This window comes from Olea europaea, unplaced genomic scaffold (genome assembly GCF_002742605.1).
Source record: "Olea europaea var. sylvestris unplaced genomic scaffold, O_europaea_v1 scaffold652, whole genome shotgun sequence".
NCBI lineage: Eukaryota > Viridiplantae > Streptophyta > Magnoliopsida > Lamiales > Oleaceae > Olea > Olea europaea.
This window is the reverse complement of record NW_019264892.1, coordinates 112,363-135,281: the sequence shown is the minus strand read 5'-3', so window position 1 is coordinate 135,281 and position 22,919 is coordinate 112,363. Positions and strand designations below refer to the sequence as shown.

General features: G+C 35.6%; 3 protein-coding genes across 6 annotated transcripts; all 3 read right to left on the bottom strand.

Moving 5' to 3' along the window:
* Positions 1-1,203: 1,203 nt before the first annotated feature.
* Positions 1,204-11,047, bottom strand: LOC111390156 (protein RETICULATA, chloroplastic). Of its 3 annotated transcripts, none has more exons than XM_023015162.1 (8): positions 10,823-11,047; positions 10,053-10,715; positions 9,859-9,957; positions 9,321-9,541; positions 9,019-9,088; positions 8,714-8,793; positions 8,304-8,368; positions 1,204-1,658 (listed from the first exon to the last, which is right to left on the bottom strand). In XM_023015162.1, the coding sequence occupies exons 2-8, from the start codon at positions 10,626-10,628 to the stop codon at positions 1,465-1,467; spliced, it is 1,305 nt and encodes a 434-aa protein (XP_022870930.1). In that variant the 5' UTR covers positions 10,629-10,715; positions 10,823-11,047; the 3' UTR covers positions 1,204-1,464. The 3 variants fall into 3 exon arrangements, with proteins under 3 accessions (XP_022870930.1, XP_022870931.1, XP_022870929.1); XM_023015163.1 differs by having other exon boundaries at positions 10,053-10,670; XM_023015161.1 differs by having other exon boundaries at positions 10,053-10,734; positions 10,823-11,045.
* Positions 11,048-12,956: 1,909 nt separating this feature from the next.
* On the bottom strand, positions 12,957-18,030 carry LOC111390151 (serine/threonine-protein kinase ATG1c-like). Of its 2 annotated transcripts, XM_023015151.1 has the most exons (10): positions 17,866-18,030; positions 17,709-17,789; positions 17,508-17,616; positions 16,879-16,951; positions 16,602-16,789; positions 16,428-16,529; positions 15,956-16,314; positions 14,781-15,072; positions 13,788-13,858; positions 12,957-13,353 (listed from the first exon to the last, which is right to left on the bottom strand). In XM_023015151.1, the coding sequence occupies exons 1-10, from the start codon at positions 18,013-18,015 to the stop codon at positions 13,123-13,125; spliced, it is 1,656 nt and encodes a 551-aa protein (XP_022870919.1). In that variant the 5' UTR covers positions 18,016-18,030; the 3' UTR covers positions 12,957-13,122. The 2 variants fall into 2 exon arrangements, with proteins under 2 accessions (XP_022870919.1, XP_022870918.1); XM_023015150.1 differs by having other exon boundaries at positions 16,428-16,789.
* A 698-nt stretch (positions 18,031-18,728) lies between these two features.
* Positions 18,729-22,559, bottom strand: LOC111390153 (serine/threonine-protein kinase ATG1c-like). Its single transcript, XM_023015152.1, has 4 exons — positions 22,011-22,559; positions 20,850-20,970; positions 20,695-20,753; positions 18,729-18,755 (listed from the first exon to the last, which is right to left on the bottom strand). The coding sequence occupies exons 1-4, from the start codon at positions 22,263-22,265 to the stop codon at positions 18,744-18,746; spliced, it is 447 nt and encodes a 148-aa protein (XP_022870920.1). The 5' UTR covers positions 22,266-22,559; the 3' UTR covers positions 18,729-18,743.
* Between the last annotated feature and the right edge of the window lie 360 nt (positions 22,560-22,919).

Sequence of the window (22,919 nt, the reverse complement as noted above, 5' to 3'; positions counted from 1 at the left end):
TAAATAAAGATCCAAAACAATTTAAGAAAAAATATTAGCTGATGGAATTCCTAGAAGGAAAAAATTGAAGAAAATATAGAGAGCAAAAGTAATTTGTGAATTTTGTAAAAAAAGAATCATATAAATAGACTAAACAAGAAAATTTGAAAATAAATTTTTTAGAAGAAAAAATGAGAAAAATAGAGTGAGCAAAAATAATTTACAAAAATTAATTACAAAATTATGAAAATCATATAAACAAATCAAACAATATAAAAGAAATCTAATATGGTTGATGAACAAGTAACCTACTTGTACAGATAATTTTGTACAAATAGGTTGACAAATTTATGCATGGATTTGTCCATCAATGGATAATTTTGTGAAAAAATAAATGGGTAATCAAAAGCTTTTTAAATTTAAGTGAACAAGTATTTCATCCATCTCATTTATATAGACTTATTTTGTTTTTTTAGACGGTTTATAAAATCTTATTTAATGTTACTGAAAAAAAACTATTTTTGTCAATAACTTATCTATTTTACCCTTATTTATATTTATAGTGAAAAATCGATTATAATTAAGCAAATTAAAATAAGATATATTAATAAACGAACCAAACAAAACCAGATCAATAAAGAAACATAACTATATAATTGGAACAAGTAAAAAAAAATAAAAAATAAACCTATATAAATGAGACGGAGAAAGTAGTAAACGAAAATATAATTTAGTGATTAATCATTTAATTAACTTTCAAGGTTTAACACCGTTTACTGCCATAGAGAGTTTCCATCTGCCGTGCGAATTTTTTGTTCATACGGACAAACAAAATTGAGATGGATAATTGATTGGTATGCTACGTAAAAGTAAGTGAACAATCGATAACCTTTTATTTTTGACTAAATAAGTAGAATCCAGAGGTAAAAGTTGATGATTAACCAATTAACTATACTTTCTTACATCTACACAATCACATATGAGCGCGCTCGAACTGGTCAAGTTGAGAATCAAGTAGACAAAACGTTCTCAACAAAGTTATTCTTAAAAAGCAACTTGGACTTTAAAAGAAATCTTTTAAGAAAATTCCAACTGCAGATAGTTCAATTTAACTTCTGCTACAAAAATTCAACCATTAACTCGGTAGAATAATGCTATAAGCAGTTCCTTGCTTACACATCAACTGTCTATATGACAATAACATTCCTGCTAAATTCTCCTGGAAATTCGAAGTGCATTTTAATTCATTGAACAACTTCAGTGCCAGGATAACAACACAACTTGTAGAGTAGCCATTTTCCTCTGTTCAAATACAAGCATTGAATCTCATAGTATCATTACAGTAGCATAAAATGTCATATTAAGTTCTAATAAGAAGGAAAACATTGCTGGGATGAAGATAACTGCTGATTACCGATACAGAACTCACCGCCAACATATTTTCTGTTTGTTTGGAGCTAACAAGCAATATATTGGTTAAAACGGTCATTGCACACCACTCCACTTGGCCCAATCCACAAATTGCATCCCTCCATAGACATTGTTCGAGAATCGCACACCAACGGTAAAAGCCATGGCTACGAGTGGGACCTGCTTTGCCAATGGTGATGCCTCCACCACACGTTCTAGCCCATTTATAATCTGGTATCGGGTGTTGGACGAGACTGCCAGAAAAACACCTGAAATTGGTAGGAAATTCACCTCTTTGTTAAATAGAAGAGAAGTGAGTGACCACAATGGTACTGCAAACAATGTCAAGATAAACCATTACTGGGCTTCAAAAGTCCAGCAAACCTTTGAACTATTCACATCAAACATTAGGCAAACTATACACTAGGAAGAGGGATCACGACTATACAAACACTAGTTTATCAGAATGCACCATTCTATATGCTCGAGTAGAAGTAAAATCCAACTTCTGTGGATTAATTTTACTGCAAAAAATGAGGATTCAGAGTTCTCTGACGGCTTGGAGACTATTTTGCAAGGACTACTATCTAAAATAATACAGGATAATGAGGTTTAAGTTTAGTCAGTTGTTTCTAGATATTTCCTCTCTAAATATCTACGATATCTGTGAAGCACAAATATTGATTGAGTGAAGAGGTAAGAAAGAAGACGAACTCTCTATATCACTGGATGAAATGAATTGCCAATACCAGTTTGAGGAGGTTGCCTGCTTGTAAACTATACAGAGTCAAAGTGGTACGTAGACAGCTATACAGAGTAAAAGAACTGTGTTTGTAAAGTTTTTTGAATACAATGATCATTCACACACTCTTTCAAGCAAAGTTCTGGGTTTTCTTCATTTAATTTGTTAGCATGTCTAGTGATAACATATTGGTTCCTTAGATGGCAAAGATTACCATTTGATTGTGCCTAAGTTGCACAAACTGCACAAAGCAGTGGCAAGAACACCACCAGAAAAACAGAGTTGATGCTGGATATTACGTGAGAATTATAGAAGAAGGGAAAAGGAGAGGGAAGAAGAGAAAGGAGATGGGGAAAGAGCGAAGAAGAGGGGAAGAGCGAGAGAGAAAATGGGGAGAGAAATCAATTTATTTCATTATCAAAAGTTGCTTGATTACAATGCAAAAGAGCCCTTTATATAGGTTTCGAAATATTCTATATTAAGGTGGAAAATATCTAATAAAAGCAACTAAATTAGACCTAACTATATTTCCTAAAATACGAATTAAAATTGGAAGCTAAACATAATAATATTCCTTTTAATATTGCATCATTTCTCCTCGGCTGAGAGAAATAAAAATTGGAAGCTAAGTATAATAATATTCTTTCTAATATTGCATAATTTCTCCCCTGGCTGAGAGAATTCGACTCCAGCGAGATAGACTAGTACTTCATACTCCAAGGAGGTTAATCTTTTGTTTTCACCAAAAGCTCGTACTGAACCTTGGATAACATCAGCTTGTTAAACTCATACCAAGGAGGGTAATCTTTCTTAAGAACCAAATACCTGAATTGATCATCTGACATCAACTAAATTTGCAAAGCATCCCAAAAACATGATCTCACTAAAGGGGACGATCTCTTTGTCTAACAAAATATCGATATAGAACTTCAAAAAGCAACAACTTGTGCAACTCTTCCATAAAGTCTTCAATTAATTGTTCATAGTGAGTAGTACAAGGAAAGTAAACTGGCCTGCGAAAACAAGTGAGTGCGACAATGGAGGCTCGAATTTACCCCAAGGAAACAATTCTGTTATATTGAAAACAAAACTCTCATTAAAGTGCAATGGTCAATCAAATAGATTAAGTTCAAGTGAGAAATTCAATATTTTCTTTATACGTGTGGGAAAAGTGTTTGAACGAACAATGACATTGGAAAACGTGGTAACTCGAAAAGCATCACGAAGTGGAGGTAAAATCATATCAAAGTCGATGTTAGAATCATGCAACAGATTAGGTAAGATCAACGTCGGTACGTAATTGAAGATAAGTGGATTGTTTACTTAGATGGTAATACTATAGATAATTCCTCATCCTTGTTATCAGAATATTAAATTGGCTCAACAATGAAAACTTCATTATCTCTCTCAAGAGGAACATAACTAGACTCAAAAGGTGACTGGCGAGATTAGTGTGGTAGACCTAACTTATGACATGCTTGGCGAAGATGAAAGGATAAGTCCCATAGGTTGGCCTGTTTGTAAGTTTCATCTAAGAATTGGAAAGCAGGAATATCATTCAGCAAAATTACAAGATTCAAACCAGTGATAAACTTAGATGTTGTGATGTAGGAAGCCTCATAAATATAACAATTGTTCCATAACGCTTCGAAATGGGCTATATACTCCCTAACAATGAAAGTACCTTGCCTACAATGTAAAAATAATTGATTTAGCAATTGAGTTTTATAATACACAGAAGCGTGTATATTACTTAAAATTCGTTTCATTTCTTCCCACAAAGTGAGGATGCTGACCTAGGTAATCAATGTTACGCAAAATGGAGTTCCAATAACACATAGCAGAATCGACAGGTGCATAGTAGCAAGACAAAGACGACGTAAGTCATCCAAATTGTGAAAGTTAAAGAATCTTTCATGTGTGTTGAGTCAATCAAGAAAAGAGTCTGGTCCAATAAGACTATCAAAGTCCCATAGTTGAAGTGTAATTTGCCTAGATGGAGAATGTGAGTTCCCGACAAAGTTTCTAGATGAGGGATAATTGTTGGAACAAAGAGTGCACACTATCATGGTATTGACTTATGGGCGTGTTGTAGTTGATGCAAAAATTGTACTTAAGACATATGATATTTTTTTAATACGAGATTTGACGATCACAAACACCTAAAGAGAAAGTATAGTTATTAAATATCAGAATTGTATACCATACTAAGAGTCCAACTAATCCACTTGCTATCCCCAATAAATTTCTAGTCCAAATCTGTGGCTGAAATTGTATCCCAAATGCTTTCCTTTTTTTCTTTACAATAACACCTGTTAGGCCTTTCTAAGTTGCAGCATCAACACTGAAAAAAAGCAATTGTGGAAATATGCAAACAACATACTGAAAAGTATTTGTGCCTCAACAAAGCAGGTAGAGATGCAGGTGTAGCAGTATTGAAAGCGTAAAGGTAGCAGACGATGCAATTGTAACACAAATTTTGGTACCGAACTAAGTTGGGAAGTTAGAGTATGGCCAGGAGGTTTGGGTGAAGCGACGGTTGTTACAGAGGCGGCAAGTATGGGTGCAGCAGGTTGTAGAATAAAAGTATGTATGTGACGAAAATAGTGACGGATTTGTGTTGATCAACAGTCTTCGCACTAGTGGGTGTTTGTTTGGAGGCGGTGACTGTTTTTGTGAATTTGATTATGGTGGAATCGGGTTGTGATGGTGAGGTTATTGGTGACGTAAGGTGTGGCCGACGTTGGGGTAGCCGGCGATGGCATACTGCTGTTTTGGGCTAGATGGTGGAGTAACAGGCGGTTATAGGTGGTGATACTAACCGTGTATCATTAGGTTTAGTGTTCGGAGGAAGCAGAAAACGATGTTGGGCTACAATGGGATATAGGTTATACTGGGCTTGGGTTAGGGTGTATTTTGAATAAAGGGATTGGTTATTGGATTGGGTAAGTTATATGGGTAGATTAGCATTGGATATGGGTTGGGCAAGTTTGATTGAAAGTTTACTGGGATTGACTATATAAAGAGAGATAATGGGCCTATATTATATTTGTATTGTGTGTCGGGGTATAGGTGTGCTGATGGTGTTGTGGTGATTTTATTTTATTTTGTTTTATTTTATTTTTTTTCCAGCTGCTAATAAAGGCTGAATTTTGGGTGGTTTGAGGGCTGTTTTCTGAAGGTATAGGGCTGGTGGTACAATTTTATGTTGGTTTATTGTGGTGGAAGGGGATGGTGGATTGAGTGTATATATGGTTTGGAACTTGAGCGTTGTGTGATTGAAGGTAGCAAATGGAGTATTGGTCAAAGGAAACGAAGTGAGCTCTTATACCAAGTTGATGCTGGATGTTACGTGAGAATTATAGAAGGGGGAAGGAGAGGGAAGAAGAGAAAGGAGAGGGGAAAAGAGAGAAGAAGAGGGAGATAGAAATTGGGGAGAGAAATCAATTTATTTCATTATCAAAGGTGGTTTTATTACAATGCAAAAGAGTCCTTTACATAGGGTTGGAAATATTCTATCTTAAGAAAAAAAATATCTAATAAAAGCAACTAAATCATACCTAATTATATTTCCTAAAATATGAATTAAAATTGGAAGCTAAACATAATAATATTGCATCACTTAGCCAAAACCACTAGTGATCTTATGCATTGGTAGAGTTGAGCTAGCCATGGCTACGAGATAATCACCCCTAAACTTAGCTAGGTTAAGTCATTCCTCCAAGATAACTTATATAACGGGCCATGATAGTCTTTATTTTTGTCTTGGGATGCCATGGGTTCCGTTACTCAATTTATTTATTTTTTTGGTTTTTTTTTGTTTTTTAAAGGTAATCAAATATTTTATTAATCAATACACAATACACGGGAAGTGTATTATCAATTTAAAGCAGAAAAGAACAACATAAAATTGGGCAGTCCATCTATATGCCTAGTAGCTGCAACATTAAACCACGTATACAATGTGAAATAAAACATTTCTCTAATTTGCTCTGCTATCCGTGTTTGATCATCAAAACAGCGACTGTTTCTTTCTTTCCACATACACCATACAATACAACCCGAAATAAGATCCCATGCAAGCTTGCAATCCTTATCGCGAAATTTTCTCCTCCATGCCTTTAACACGTCTTCAATACGCCTCGGCATCACCCAATCCATGTGTTGTGATGCCAAAATATTGTGCCACAGTAAACGAGCAGCATCACAATGGAGAAACAAGTGATCAATCATCTCCCCGTCCCTCCGACACATATAACACCACTCTGTAACATAAAAACCTCTTGTTTGTAGATTATCTATCGTTAACACCTGTCCGCTGATCACCGTCCAAAGTAAGAATGCAACCCGTAGAGGCAATTTACATTTCCACACCGATTTCCAGGGGAATGAACTCTGCACAGGATCCAATAAAGATCTAAAATAAGTGCCAACTGAGAAAATCTCATCCCGTGTCAATCTCCACCTACTACGGTCTGCCTCTCCTTCCTGTTGCAAACCTCGTACAAAGAAGTCAAAAACAGTGCATAATCGTCCAATTCCCAATCCTGTAATCCCCAACCAAAAACAATATTCCAACTGATCCTCCCATTATGTATATCTAAGACATCACTCATCGTAGCAAACGGTGTCAACACAATACGAGATAAAGAGAGAAATTTCACCTTCAGCGGTTGTTCTCCACATCAACAATCATCCCAAAAACTGATGGTAGTACCATCCCCCACTGCAAAAGTCAATCTATCCTGAAAATCGCTCCACCCTCACAGGATATATCGCCATAAGCTCACCCCGTAAGAATCGCGATTCTCACCTGAGCACCATCCTCCCTCCATGACACCATATTTTGCCCCTATTATTTCTCTCCAAAAACTCTCCCTCTCCACACCGAAACGCCACAACCACTTGCCCAACATGGCCTTATTGAACAGTACAATGCTCCTCAATCCAAGATCCCCTAGCCTTATGAGAGAACAAACTACACCCTAATTAACCAAATGTAATTTCCTCTCCTCCCCTAAACCTCCCCAAAGAAACTCCCTTTGGATCCTTTCTAGCGTTTTTGCCACTACAACAGGGATAGAAAACAATGATAAGAAACAAGTAGGGAGATTCGACAATGTGGACTTCATGAGAGTAAGACGACCGCCCTTTGAGAGGTACTTACGCTTCCAACCCGCTAGCCTTCTCTCCATCTTTTCTATAATACTGTTCCAAATATTTTCACTCTTAAACCGTGCTCCCAAAGGAAGACCAAGATACATCATAGGCAATTCTGCAACCCTGCAACCCAAAATAGCAGCCAACTCCTCCACATTATCGACCTCTCCCACTTTGATAGCCTCAGATTTTCCCAAATTTATTTTCAATCCAAATACGGCTTCAAAGCACAAGAGCACACGACGTAGGTTCCTAAATTGTTGAACATCTGCATCACAGAAGATCAATGTATCGTCTGCAAATAGCAAATGAGATACTTGCAGCTGATTAACCATAAAACCCCTTAACAAACCTTCTCCCACAGCCTTCTCAAGCATCCTGCTGAAAGCCTCCATTACAATGACAAATAGTAATGGAGACAAAGAATCCCCTTACCTCAATCCCCTGCTACTACGAAAATAACCCTTCGGACTGCCGTTCACCATAACTGAAAAAGAAACTGTAGATATACAAAACTGAATCCAATGACACCACTTAACCTCGAAGCCACATCGCCTAAGCATATACAAGATAAATCCCCAATTTACATGATCATAAGCCTTTTGAATGTCAAGCTTACATAGCATTCCTGGGACTCGCAGGCGTAATCTTGAGTCAATACATTCATTTGCTATAAGTACAGAATCTAAGATCTAACGCCCTTTGATAAAGGCATTCTGAAACTTAGACACCACTTTCCCCAATACCTCTTTTAATCGATTTGCCAAAATCTTCGCAATAATCTTGTACACCCCACTCACTAAGCTAATAGAACGAAAGTCCTTAATATCTATAAGCATAGAACAAAGTGGGCTCTAATATCATTTCGCACGGAATTGATGATTTCAAGTACACATGTGACGCTAACTCTCCAAACTAAGAAGTGTACTCTTCAGCGTGGAACTAGAAATAGACTTCAGCCCAAGTAACAAGTTAACAACAAGAACATAAGTAAGGAGTTAAGCAAGCATACCCCAGAGAGTTGCACTCTTCACTAGGGGTGGAACTGGTATGTCGTCCTCTGACTTTTTTATGCTCCTGATATTCAAAAAATATGGATCGTAAGAAACGATGGTCCTTTCACAAGTTTATAGTGTGCAAGAGTCATCAATTCTATGTAAAAGTCATATAAAATTAGAGACATTTTAATGCATCTCTAGGGTCCATAAAAGGATACTTGATTCAGAACATCTCTTTGTCAATTGTATCAGTAAATATTTTCATGTCCAAATGAAAGAAGGAACCACACAAGCTAAAGAATATTGAAGTTCAGACTACTAAATATATTTTAAATAAAATTCAGATTTGAGTCTTGGACATCACTCATCAACAGCACTATGAATCTAAGACATACAGACATGCACACATGACTCGGAAACATACCGTTTGGCAGTCATTATTAAATTTGCAATTCCTTGGCCGATAATACCACACCCAAACCCAACCAATCCATAGAGAATACCCTGAAAATGAAATGAATATTTTTAAAATGTAAAGAAAGAGAAACGCGGCAAGTCTCTGGTTACTATGAAAAGGAAAAAGTGGCCAAAAAGGCAAAAAGAAAGTATCTGAGCATTTGATGGAAAAGAATGAAATATCAGATTATATGCATATCCATCTGATGTTTCTCTGTTTCAGATGGAGATGCTTTTAAAAAGATAACATTTTAAAAGAGATGCAGGAATTACCTTATAAAAATAGGTGGCAATTCTCTGATTTATTGTATATGTACATCCAGGACGTTCAGCCTCAAAAACACTGCGTCAAATTCACATTTGAAGTTTTAGACTGACTATAGTTAAACTATAAAAACTAAAAAACATGCTTAAAATAAACCAAAAAATGTTAAGTAATCATGTAAGACTTCGCAAGTTAAATATGAAAAAAGAAAAACTGTTACCTACTTTCGTAAATTTAGTTGTTACACTATATAAAAATCCAAAGATTTGAAGAATTACATTTGATTGGCAAGAATGGTGATAAAGAAAACCTGCTAGGAAGAGCTGCATAAGCACTCAACATTTGACCAATAAATCCTTGAGATGCACGTGGCTGTCCAAATCGAGCATATGGAGCTAACATACCAACTAAAGCAACATTGACGACCACTCCAACTAAAAGGTCTGCAGTATACAATTCAAATTCCGCCCAGAAGTCTTTGCCCCTCTTTTTGACTTCCGCAAAAGTTGCACAGCAAGAATCAATCACTATCTACATCAGTAAACAATCACATTGAGATGAATCTATGCATCCCAAGCTAGTGAGAGAACTGAGACGGCAACAAGTTATTAATGGCCAAATATAACTGAACTAATATTAAGTTTTATCAACACAAGCCACAAAATATTGCCATAAAAAGAATTTTAGAAACTTGCAACTTCAATGGATATCCTATCATTCAAAGTGGGCCAATTTTATGCTACTTCATAAAAGCAATCTGGAAAGTCATCAAGCTCTTTATGCAATTGTATCTACAAAATAAAACGCGCTTTATAGACCAAGAAACAACACGAATGTGTTTTACAAACCTCTGTTCCAATTTTGAAAAGAAAGGATGGATCAGCCAACATCCTATTCCGTAGCATAGCACATGACCTCATCAGAAATCCCAGTGGCCAAACAGACCCCTGTCAACGCAAAATTCACAAAGCCATCAGCTATATACCACGGAAGATGCAAAAGGTTTTTCCTGCATAAAGCACACTATGCATGATAACTTTACCTGCAGGTCCACATATCTAAGCAAAAGGACCTTCCGAATACCCACGCTCTTCGCAGCCTCCAGCATATCAATTGGAAGAGTAGTACCACGAGCCTCAGTCTCCCTAATCACTTCCTCAAATTTGAGTATGGGTCCTAACTCTTCCTCCTTATCATCTCCACCTCCATTTCCACCTCCACCTCCACCACCCCCACCAGAAAACTTCCCATTTCCACCACTTCCATCAATCAAATTCCCACCACCATCTCCATTTTCTTTATCACCCTTGAATACAAAATCACTTCCCAAAACGCTGCCATCTTTTTCTACATGACTTCCATCACTTCCTTTAGTTACTGTGGTCACAGCCACATCAGATGCTGGATCAGTCTCCGGATTCAATGCATTCACAATTACAAGCCCCTGCCTATTCCTTTTACACAACAACTGCCCTTTCGTTTTTATTACCTTACTAGAATCTTGAAATTTAAGCAAAGTCAAATTTGGGTTCCAAATGCTTATATCCCTCGAGAAGAGGATCTCTTTTTTCAAATTCTTGAAATATGTCAATCTAATACTTAAAGAACAACCCGCCATTTTGGTGAAAAAACCTGACTTAACGATGCTGTGTAAAGTCGACTGATAAATGCAATAGAACCCCAGCAAAAGGCACAAAATTACAATCTTGACAGCATATATATGCCTAAAGATATAAACAAAATAAGTTATTCAAATGAAAAAGTAAGAGAAGGTTGAGTAATAAAAAACGAAACTTGAAAGGAAACCCGCACCTTGGAGAATCTTGGACTAGCTCTGGATTCCACAGGTATTCTTTTCCGGAAAATGCCACAATTAATAAATGTCAAGAGACGAACCGACGCCGTTTCTCTGCTTAGGTTAAAGCGAGAGAGACGTCAATGTCTGGTTCAGAGATTTTCTTACTTCAGAGTTTTGAGTGTGGTCGGAAGCGGCGGCTCGTTGCGCACTCGCATTACTGCCTGGCACGTGAGAAAAGCTTTCGTGCGTGTGCAACCTCTAGGGTCTTTTTTTTTTTTCTTTTTTTTTTTTGGCTTGACAAATTTTTTTGTGCTGACGTAAAATGGAGCCAGCTCGCTCAATGGGCTAGTCATGGAACAAATCAAGCCGAGTTAGATTTTTTGGATTTTTTGGCGCAAACCACTCGCAATTCGTCCCCAAATTACATTTTCTTCACGCAAGTCGGCCCATGCTTATATTGCACCAAAGTTAGCATGGACCGACTCGTCTGGTGGATCGAATTGAACTCGAATGGTTAATAAGTCAATTCGAGCTACCAGACTCATTTAACATTCTGACACACTATGTCCATTATTAGAAATGGCCACAGAGTGGATTGGGGCGGGCAGGCGAGTGACATTTCTTGTAAGAGATTTCCAAGATGTAAGGAAGTGATGGAGATAAGAGTGGGATATATTATCCCGTTTGATTACTTTTTTATTATTTCATGCAACTTAAAGTTTAAAAATAAAAATAAAAAGAATTTGGGCAAGTTAGAAAGATTTAGAGAGGGGATCATGTTTCCCTGCTCGCCCCAGTTACCTAACTGGGGGAATTTCCCGTCTCAAGGTAACTGGGGGAATTTCCCGCCTCAATTGAGACGAGGAAATGCAGGATGAGTATTTTGTCATCCCAAATACATAAATTGCAAAAAATAAAAATTCTACACTACATGGAATGATGGCAAAATTACCTGCCATGAATAAATCCCACCTTAAATGGGATGGGAACCCTACTCAATTTTTTTTAAATTAAAAATAATTTATTAATTAGTCCGGGTGTTAAATGAAAAAATTTTAAGGGATAATTGCAACAGAGGCTCCAAACCTTTCAAATGTTAGGAGACTTTCTCCAAATCTTTGATTTGTTGCAATCGTCATCCTTAACTTTTTCAAACGTTACAAGTGAGGCCCTATTAGTTGAAAAATATCCAATTTACCATTAGTTGATCAAAAAATTGAGTTAGGCCACATTTTAATATTTTTATGATGGACAAAATAGTACTTTCTATTCAACAAATTAAATAATTACAATAATTAATTAAAAAAACAAAAAAGGGAAAAAATTATTAAAAAAATAGATTTTAAATCTACAAGCTCGTCTCTCTAGTGGAGTAGCACTTCTTCGTCGTTGACTCCTCTGCGGGCGACGGCTCCTCATCTACAAGCCCAATTTCCCCCTTAGAAAAAATGCTTCTCTTCTCCAATGAATAGTAAATCAAGGCAGTTCTTCACCAGATTTCTCAAAAGTGCTCCCAACAATTTTTACTTTTTTCCCAAGAAAAGTGCTTCTCCACACTCTTTTATCATTGTACACGTTGAGCTCCAACATTTCCAACACCATGGATTCAACATCATGGACAAAGAATTCAAGCTTCTCACCCCATCGAGGATTGAGATCCCAAAAAATTGTCTTGGTACAGCACTGTTAGCCCTCAAAATCCATGATCACATGTGCATTGTCCATCTTTGGGCATCATATTCTTGATCAATTTGACATGGAGAAATATCAAATTCAATTTGAAAATTCATTTTACAAAATTGATTTGGGAAAATTCGATTTGAGAAATAAGTACCTAAAGAAAGTGATTTATAGTCTTGGGTAACTAAAGGGTGAAGGGAGAAGTGGTGGTGACCATGGTGATCGTGACTGTTTTGGTTAGAGTGGGGGAAACATTTTTCATTTTTTTTTTTTCGGTTTTTCAAATTTAATCAATGTAATTATTTAACTTGGTAAATAAAAAGTTACTATTTTAATATTAAAAATGTGGTCAAACTCAATTGGAATCGAAACGGGATTGAACCAAGCAAGCCACTTCAGTCAGCGTCTGACCCAATTCAGGTAATTTCAGATAAAATAGTTTGTGTGGTTGTGTTCTAAAGCAGGTGATGAAGTCAAAGAACCATTCTATCATCTCGATAAAAACCATCCTATGCCCCTTATATACAAAAACAATCACACTATACAGGAAAAAGAAATAATAATAATAATTCAATACATAAAGCACAAAATTTCATCACAGAGTTTGCTTTATACTGCTGCTATACCCTTGTTTTCATGTCTGATCCTCATGCTTGAAAAGAGCCATCCTTTGAGACCGCAAACTATTCTCCCTGTTAATGAGGGCATCAATGTAATTCTGAATCCTATACCTCTCTGTGTTCGTTAAAGAAAACGGAGGATTCAGAATCAGGCATGGTGCTTCCACTAGAATAAATACTAATAAGCACACCGCTTTTGAATAGAAAATTACTGCACTTTCTGTATATCCCATATACTCGTCAACCTGAAAACCATGCCAAGTTAAATAATTTTATTCATAGTGAATTAGTCTTTGACATTTTGCAAATAAAAATTTCAGTAACGTCTGTCCATAGAATGTTACTACAAAATTTGTAAGGATTTTTCATATCAATTGAAAGTAATAGGAGAAAAGCTAGGGCTTATTTGATGGTGATTTTGAGAATTGAATTTTTAAATGTTAAAGAGAGAAGTAAGTCCTATCTGTGAGAGAAAAAGTCCAAAATAACGGCTGAAATAGTGAAATAACGATCAAAAACTTATTTTTTTGAGAAGAAAAATCAATACCAAACATGCACATAATTCAGATAACTATAAAGTCATCAATAATTTGGACCTCGCAAATCTTTCAATTCATACGTCTACCTCTCGCACACATTACAACAGCAGATTCAATATAAAATTAACGACAATACTTACAGCCGCATGTTTGCCTAAAGCAAGGGCAGATTGATATATCAGCTCCAATGCGTCTGGCAAGTCCATATTTCCTGAAATCAAGACAACAAAATTTGGCATACATTCTTGAAGACTAGATACAACTATTGGACATGGACATCCATACAGAGACAGGAAATGGAATATTCTTAACCCCAAGATAGGTATGACGATAAAACCCAGTCGACTCGAGACCAACGGCCCCCCAACCAAATGGGGCCGGAACTCCTTGCCCGTAGGGTTGGAGGGGCAGGGCCGGGGATCAGCCGCCACACCCCGTTTAGTATTACTTCTTAAAGACAAAAAGAAAAAATATATAGTATGATGCTGATAAACAGGGCAAATGAGTGAACTGTCTGCCCCGTTACCATCCCTACCCCGAGGGTCGGAGAGTCACCAACCATCAACAAAATGTAGATAAAATGCCAGTAAAATTTTACTTTATCTGCAGTGACAATATATATGAGCAAATACTTGCACATGAACGGATACATGTCTAGTGGAACCGTGGAAATATTCAAAGAAGAGAATGGATAGCTTTGCCATTCAACCATCAAGCATGCAGATTCTCGAAATTGGCCCTGCTCATAGATGCATCCACTAATTTCTTCTTGTCCAGTCCTTGTTCGTGCATGTGTATTCTCTCTCTTTACTTCTTATTTTCCATTTTTACTCTTCCAAGAGAGAGGGGAGGGGGTTAATCAACGTGTCGTATCAGTACTTTTTTGAAAAATCTTGGCATTTCTGACACATGTTGTGTCATGTTAGACACATCCGTGTCGGTATATCATAAATTGCAGCTTCCTGATACTAGGAGTGCAAAATGATTTAATATTTTGACCAGAAGCTAAGCTGCCAGGATTCAAAGTTGTCCATGATAATCTCCAAAAGTAGGATTGCATCCATGTCTTATTGACTTTTAGCTACAAAAGAAGGTGAAAAACTATACAGTATATTAAGACATTAAATCCATACCAGGTTCTATCACTTTAGCAAGTTCTTCCGCATACCCAACTTCATGAACAAATGCTCTTTCTATTTGAGAATGTATATCCATTGGCCCATGAATGTTAATATCATCAGAACAATCTAGTACATCAGGACTATGCCGCACCTTAGAGATTTCCTTAAATTTTATTGTCTTTTGGATAGGACTCCCTTCAGTAGTTGATGCAGCATGAGTATGACAAATATACAATGCTTGTTTCCATATAGCAAGAGTTAGAAGCTGAATTGAAAATGCTTCCAGTTGTTTTCCTGCCTCAATCTAATAAAAGGTAGTGACATTAGTCTGTATACATGTATTTAAACATGCATAATAGCCATAGCGAGAATTAGAAGCTGAATTGAAAATGCTTCCAGTTGTTTCCTGCCTCAATCTAATAAATGGTAGTGACATTAGTCCATATACATGTTATATCAAAACATGCATGATAGCCATTTTCCTGCCTTAATCTAATAAATGGTAGTGACACTAGTCCATATACATGTCATATCAAGACATGCATAATAGCCATTTCAACAGAAAATTCAAAATGATATGGAGTTTTCGATCAAGAAGGAAAGTCTCAGGGTTGCTGATGCATGCAGGGGCCATGCACTAGAGTCTAAATTTAGTACCATTGAGGACTTACTGCTGAATTGGCAGAATATAATGGCATAGCTTGATATAAATATGTTGGCAGAATCTAAAGGTATAGCTTCATATAAACATGTTCCATTTACCACAGCTCTAAGAATCATCTTTCCGAATATAATGTTATGGTAAATGGTGTGATACCAGTACACCGAGATAAAATTAGATTATACTACTACAATGCCATCACAGTCAGGCTGTCAAATAAATAGGAAAAAAAATAAAAAATCAGAAGAGAGATTTCACCGGGTCACCCGTGTTCGGATTGTTCGAGCTGACTACTACCATCCTAAGAGTGATGAATTGAATTGTCTACACACTAATCTCTTAACAGTTTTAATTATAACTCAACGTTAGGAATAAACTGAATAGATAAAATTTTAGAGCTATTTAATTTGTAGTGGGATAAAAATGTAACCTTCAATCATTTCTTTCTCCTGTACTTCTCGTTAAACTTCCCATCAAATTATCAATCAACAGTAGTACAAAAAATGGCACTACTTGTTTAGTTTACCTTCTCACTCACTAAATCAGTGATGGCAGATGCACAGAGTTGCAATGACTTGATCCTTGTCATGAAGTCAGTTGATGGCTTTTCAAAAGTGTCTCCTGTATCCATTGATCCTTGTGGAGTCCCAGAAGCAGAGCTTCGACTTTCTAGGCCTCCAGTGTAACCAACTCTGGAAGTTGCTGCACCAATTATTGGCACCGGAGCACTTGGTGTGGAAGTCATATTTACAGAGTTAAGAGATGGACTACCAGATTTAGATGGCAAATGACCTTGCATAGAAGCACGTGCAGAAGATGACAAGTCTGTAGGGGGACCAGGCACGAGGACATATTCCTGATCGATGGACTCGAATGAATCCACGTCTATCCAGCCAATGCAAATAAGACAATAGAGAGGAACATCTTTTAGCAAGACCGTCTGTACATCAAGGCAATTATACTTGAAACTAAAATTTGGACTATTTATAAAAGAACACCTTTCGGGAGAGCATTTAGTTGCCTGAAGTCCAAGGTTTTACGAGATCCTTTCAGGTTTCCCTCTGAAAGTCGACGGCTGCCAAGACTAGACCCTGGAATTTCTGTTTTACGTGGGGGACAATTAAAGTTGGAAATATCCCCTTTGTCTGAGAGACTAAAAACTTCCCTCTTATCAGATTTTAAATCAAGAGAAAATCGATATGTGGATCTCATGGGTGACATCCTTAACAGGGATGGACGTGAATGAAGCCCACTGGAATCATCATCTAGACTGAAGGGCAAGCAATCTTCCTGTGAACCATCTACTGGGTTCCTTTCAGAAAAAGGGAAATCATCTACTGGTCTTTCTGATTGTTTATTCCTTCATATAACAAAGAAATTTATCTTTCTCAACCAAAAACAACGTTGTTAAGTAAAGATAATAAGAATTATGCTATCAACCTCATTTACCTGACTGTATCTTGAGGTTGTCCCTGGGAAAGATAGGGATGATTAAAAAACTCTTCAAATGTCAATCGCTCCACTGTGAATACGATAAAATAGAAGTTTGATAAAAACAAAAACTTCTGAGAATATAAGCCTTTAAATTATATATGTTGATCTATGTGAATCACAAGAGAAATTGTCAGACGTAGACGACCACACAACATATTTGTTGGTTACTTTCTAAGGATATAATAAATATAAGCATTTATATCAGAATAATTTTTCAAGAAACATGGCTTTGAAGTCAAAATATCAGATCCCAGTGTTAAAATAGATCTCAAGGAACGTAAAAACAGTGGATTGAGATTACAGTTCCAAAAGCTCGCCTGTTGTACACCACTAAATCGTTTTAATCAAATTATTTATAGAGTAGAGTAAACAGTAAGCAGTTAAAAACATATTTTTTGGTGGGTCAAACTCTATTGCAAATGGCAACATAATAAATCAAGTTTGCTTATTTCGTATGTTAGAAGGAAAACGGATATTCATTCTATCAGAAATACTACAATACGTATTTATTAATTTAATACTATGGTTGCCACGATGATGTACCCTGTACTGTCTGTACCCAATATGCAAACATCATGAAATACCTGGATTACAGCGCAGCAATTTCCTACACAAATCCATGCAATCAGGACTCAAATTCTTCGCCTCTGGTGGAAATTGCAATTCAGTCGATTTTTTAATGTTGTCAAGCAGCTGCAAAATTCATTACAGATTGGATTAAAGCAATGAAGAGCAACTCTCACCATCAAAACTCCAGCATGATAAAAAAATTGAGATAAGCAAACCTGTATCTGATTGTTTCCTGTATATGGAGTCTTCCCAGTGACAAGTTGAAATAGAATGGCACCAACACTCCAGAGATCTGCCTGCATTTTCAGCTCAAAATATATAGTGGATTAAGATGATGGATCATTCTTGGATAATGTACAAGATGAATCTCACCTTCGCATCATACTTCTGAAGTTGCATTATTTCAGGAGCCATGTATAGTGGCGAACCACAAAAGGTTTCTGCAAGGACTCTATGTTGTAGAAATCTGGCAAAAGAAGAAGGAATTTCTAAACTGCAAATTTTAATCTCCACGTGGATCATGATGCCACTTTATATAAATCTTAGGCGTGTTTCTCAACACTAGCATATTATCAAGATAAAAAGTATCTTAATGAATACAAAGAGGAAATATAATTTATATGTATACTTAAAGACAAGTCTGAGATTCAGAATTAGAAAAAATGAGAGCTAAGGAAATGCCCTAAACAATACAGAAAAGAGAAGAAAGGAATAAATTGAAAAAAGAAGTGTCCAAACTGCCACAATTCTAAGACCGAAAAATGGTTAAATGGTTAATGTGTTTGTGATCATAAAACAGTACAAACTATACTCCAAATCATTCTGGTTTTTTCACAGTGCTTCAGGCTCCATTCAGATTCATATATTATCAAGATTACAGATTCTAACTGACACGAGTCTAACAGTCAGGTAATCATGATTGTGCACTTGACCTTCCCCCCGGGGGGGGGGGGGGGGGAAAGAGAAATTTGTCAATGCAAACTGACTGGTTGGCATTAAAATACTTAATTATAGCCTGAATTCAGCATTTAAACATTATGTCATTCCTTCTAGAAGTAAGAAAAAGACAAGGCAATGCTCTCCTCATTACAAACAGGAAGAATAACTTACATATATGCAGTGAAAGAACATAAGATCATCAAGAATAAAATATATTGTTCTTTCTCTACTGTGAGTAAAGGCACCTTGGTATTTTTTTTGATAAATAATCGAGTGTTTTATTAATTAGTATTGGGGCTCCATTGCACCAGTCAAATGGGAACCTAAAGATATTATTTACTGAAGTTAAAGTCTGTCTTCTGATTATTAGTCTATACAGGTTGATGCAATCTAAGAATCATTATAATGTTTCACTAAACAATTCATTATAAATGAAGCTTTATTACTGTTCTATCACAATAATTGATTTTACTTTGAGAAGATTTCTTCTGGTTGAATATTATAAATGTAGCTTTATTTCTATGATTGCAGGGAATTTGATGTACTTGTACAGTTATACTAATTGACGTTGATAATAAGTCCATATTACCAATCGTGAAATAAAACATATATTTCACGAATTAATTACAAATACTTACGCAGTTAGATACACTAAAATGCTCGCTATTACTGCCCACATGATTTACCTCAAGAAACATTATCTAGAGTTTTAGAACTTTTCACTAGCGATTTACAAATGAAAAGGATCTTATAAATTCTCAAAATATGACTATATATTCTGCATAATTTAATTTTCTCTATATAAGGGACTTCATATCATTTAACAAAATTGTATTTTAAAGCACAATCAAGCCAACTTTTCTAATTTAATTTGAAAAAGACATGAGACTTCTGTTTTAATACGAACTTATTATCAAGATTATGTAAAGCCATCCTTTTAGGTTGTGGGGTGTGTGTGTGTGTGTGTGTGTACAACCAATACGATCCTTTTGAGGACCTCCATGATCAAGCATAGAATATTATTTCAACGCAACTATAAAAAATATATAGAAAGTTTATCTTGTAATTTAGGAGTAAGGAATGTAAATATTCTATATCCGATAAAGTACCATAAAGATAATAATTAAGCCCTTGTTTGGGCTCCATTATTCAAAAAATACATTTTTTCAAAACTCATTTTCAACCACACATTTTTCAATAAAATAATATTAGACGTAAACCAAAAAAAATTCTTATTTTTTAACCACACATTCTCAAAAAACATTATTCCAAAACACATTTTCTCCAAAAATTTAATTTTAATGGAGCCCAAACAAGGGCTAAGTTGTTCATCACCCAAGATTATTCATTGTGAAAGAGCTGAAAATACATGTTGTGTAGGACCGAGGAATATAAAATGTTGTTTTATTTGTAATAACCAGGTTGATAAAATTCTGTTTTAAAGACAAAAAAAAAAAATGCTGAAAAGTAATTATCAATGTTGGCACACGAGCATCATGCCTCATCAGATAAACACTATAAAAGTTTCACAATTTGCAATCTTAAATCCGATGGTTTGAGAATTTACCAAATTTCTAGATCTAACTTTAATAGTCTATTAAATAACACTAACTAAATGAAATCCAAACAAAGTCAACTGCTATTTCCACCACGTCAGAAACAGGTAAATTGCATTTTTAGGTATGTAATAAACTGAAGGCTGAAAGGACTGGCCTATAAAAAAAAGGATAGTGACTCGTAAAACGACTACATTAAATAAGGAATCATTGTTCACTGAAAGCTTGGATGGATTGTTGATTGATACAGAAAACTATGATAAAGATTTTAAAACAAAACTCGTGATATAATGATCTTACAAAAAAAAATTGCATTTCCTTTGTTTTATATACTGCAATACCCTAGAGCATAATGCAGTTGAGATGGTGTAATCTAAGCATCCGTTTGTATAGTGGAAGACTTTCCAATCATTAGATCATTACAAAGTAAGCTATTATTCCACTTAAAATAAATGGCTGGAAGAGGAGAGTGGGGAAAAAGAAGAAAAAATAGGTAAACAATTAACATGAACATGCAACCAAACGATGTTTTTGGTAGAATAACCAGAGATAAATTATAAGCAAATAAGGACATACATTTCCATCACAAAATGTTCCTTGTATAGAAGTATAGGAAACATGTATATTGAAGAACCCCTGATTTTATATAAAGACAACAATCACCAAACTTGGTGAAAAATCACCCAGCAGGTAAGTTGAAACAAACCTGGGGTTTTAAATCCCGATGTATAAGGTTGTTTTCACGCATTATTTTAAGACCTGCCGCTGCAGTACGGAACACATTACATTAACATGTAAGTTTGAGAAATGAAACACATAATCAAGAAATGGGAAAAAATAAAAAATAAAATAAATAGATACCAAGTTGCTGCATAAAGATCTTTGCAGTTGCTTCAGGGATTCTTCCTAGGCGTTGTTGAATATACATTGATAGGTCACCCCCTTTGCAGTACTCCAAAATGATATATATCTTATCACGTTCCTAAAAACATACAAAAGGAAGCTTGATTACAAACAAAAGTCATTCGAGTATGATAATTAAACTGCCAAGGAAAATGTTAACATTGTTTCTTTGAGCAGTAAAAATTATTTTCATGCAACAATCATATTGTATTACTTCCGTCCAAAGACATTCATTAACAATAAAGTGAATTGGGATGACATAGCATTTGCTACGCCATCATGAAATGCAAAAAAAGGCATAATATGGTAATATTAGGTTTATGGGGAAGGCAAAACATTCTGACAAGCCGTGTTGGCCAAAATGGTGGCTCAAAAAAGCATCTCTTCAAGGAAGTTAATGCCTTAAGTCTTTTTCAAACAGGTTAAAAGCAGACTGACTGCTCATTTACAAATGCACAATTATGACAAGAATCAACCAGTCATTAAAATGAGTATATCCACAACCCAAAAACATAAAAGATATGCATTCCCCTAAATGATCAAGATATGACAAATAACACTTGTCGATTTCACTAGTGGTTGACTATCAGTCTATCACAACTTCTTGTGTTTTATTTCCCCCCTCCTTTTTCCATCATTGCATTCTGGATACTTGGAGTTCTCCTTTTTATTTTTTTTATTTTTATTTTTTTGTATTTTATTTTATTTTTTTTATTTTTTTGGTTTGATTCTTGTTCATTCTATACCTTGTCATACCCAATCCATCCAAGCAAAGTAACTAGTAACTTTGTCAGAGTAATAACCACATTACTAAAGGAAATTCTAGATAAAATCAGATACATAAATTCACAAATTCATATCATCTTAAAGCAAAACTGTACATTTTAACTTCATAGTCATAATATTCCACAAACAAAATCCTGTTTAATTTAAATTTAAAAGATAATAGAATAAATATATACAGCAAGTAATATTCACCAATTTAGAAATTTCTCATTCCAATGAAACTCAAATAACCAAAGGAAATAAATAAAAATTAACTAAGCTCTTCGACTTTATCTTCTCTTCATAAACAATTCTCAAAATGAAAATAACAGTAAAAATGAGAATAGCACCGACCTCGATCATATCATGCAAACGGATGATGTTAGGATGATTGATTTTCTTTAGGATGAATATCTCGGACTTGAGGCTCTCCTGTAGCTTCAAATTCAACTTGGCGGTGATGATCTCCTTAATTGCCACCTCGATACCGTGAACTCGGTGGCGCGCATGCCAAACCGTTGAAAATGATCCCGACCCTATTTGCCTCCCAACCATGTAATCCCCCACCGCATAGTACTTCCCACCGCCACTCCTCATTGAGTGAGCCATTAATTTTACAATATCGAACCACGCCCTTATTCTTTCGGCTCAAAACAAGAACAATAAGAAGAAGAAGAGTTTAGTTTTTGGTTTTTGGCTTTGGATTTTCTCTTCCTTCAATTTTGGGAGTTTCTTCTTAATGGTGAGCTAGAAGACGTAAATAATAATATAAGCGCTTTGCATCTCGATTAAATTATTGATAATCATTGATCCAGTTGCTTCGCTGATTTGAGTTTCAATGTGAAATTTGAAATTTATGAGATTGTACAGAACCGATTCGGGTTGGTGGAACGGAGGTGAAAGTGAGGAATAAGTGGAAATATGGCCTTTGACCATTAAAAAAAAAAAAAAAAAGGTTTGAAACATTAAAAATCAATGAAATCCTGTTTGGCCCCGTTATATTAGATTCTATTTTTCTCTCTCCTATTTTTAACCACACAATTTTTCATAAAATAATATTACACATAAATCCAAAAATTTTATTTCTTTTTCAACCACTTATTTTTTTAACAAAATATTATTCCTCCCATTTCCATTATCAGAAATGGGGACCAAACGGGGGCGAAGTCTCATTTATATCGTCCAAATTTAAAAAAGAAAAAGAGAAAAAATACACTATTCATTTGACTGGAATTCAGACACAGAAAAAAGGAGAGAAACCAA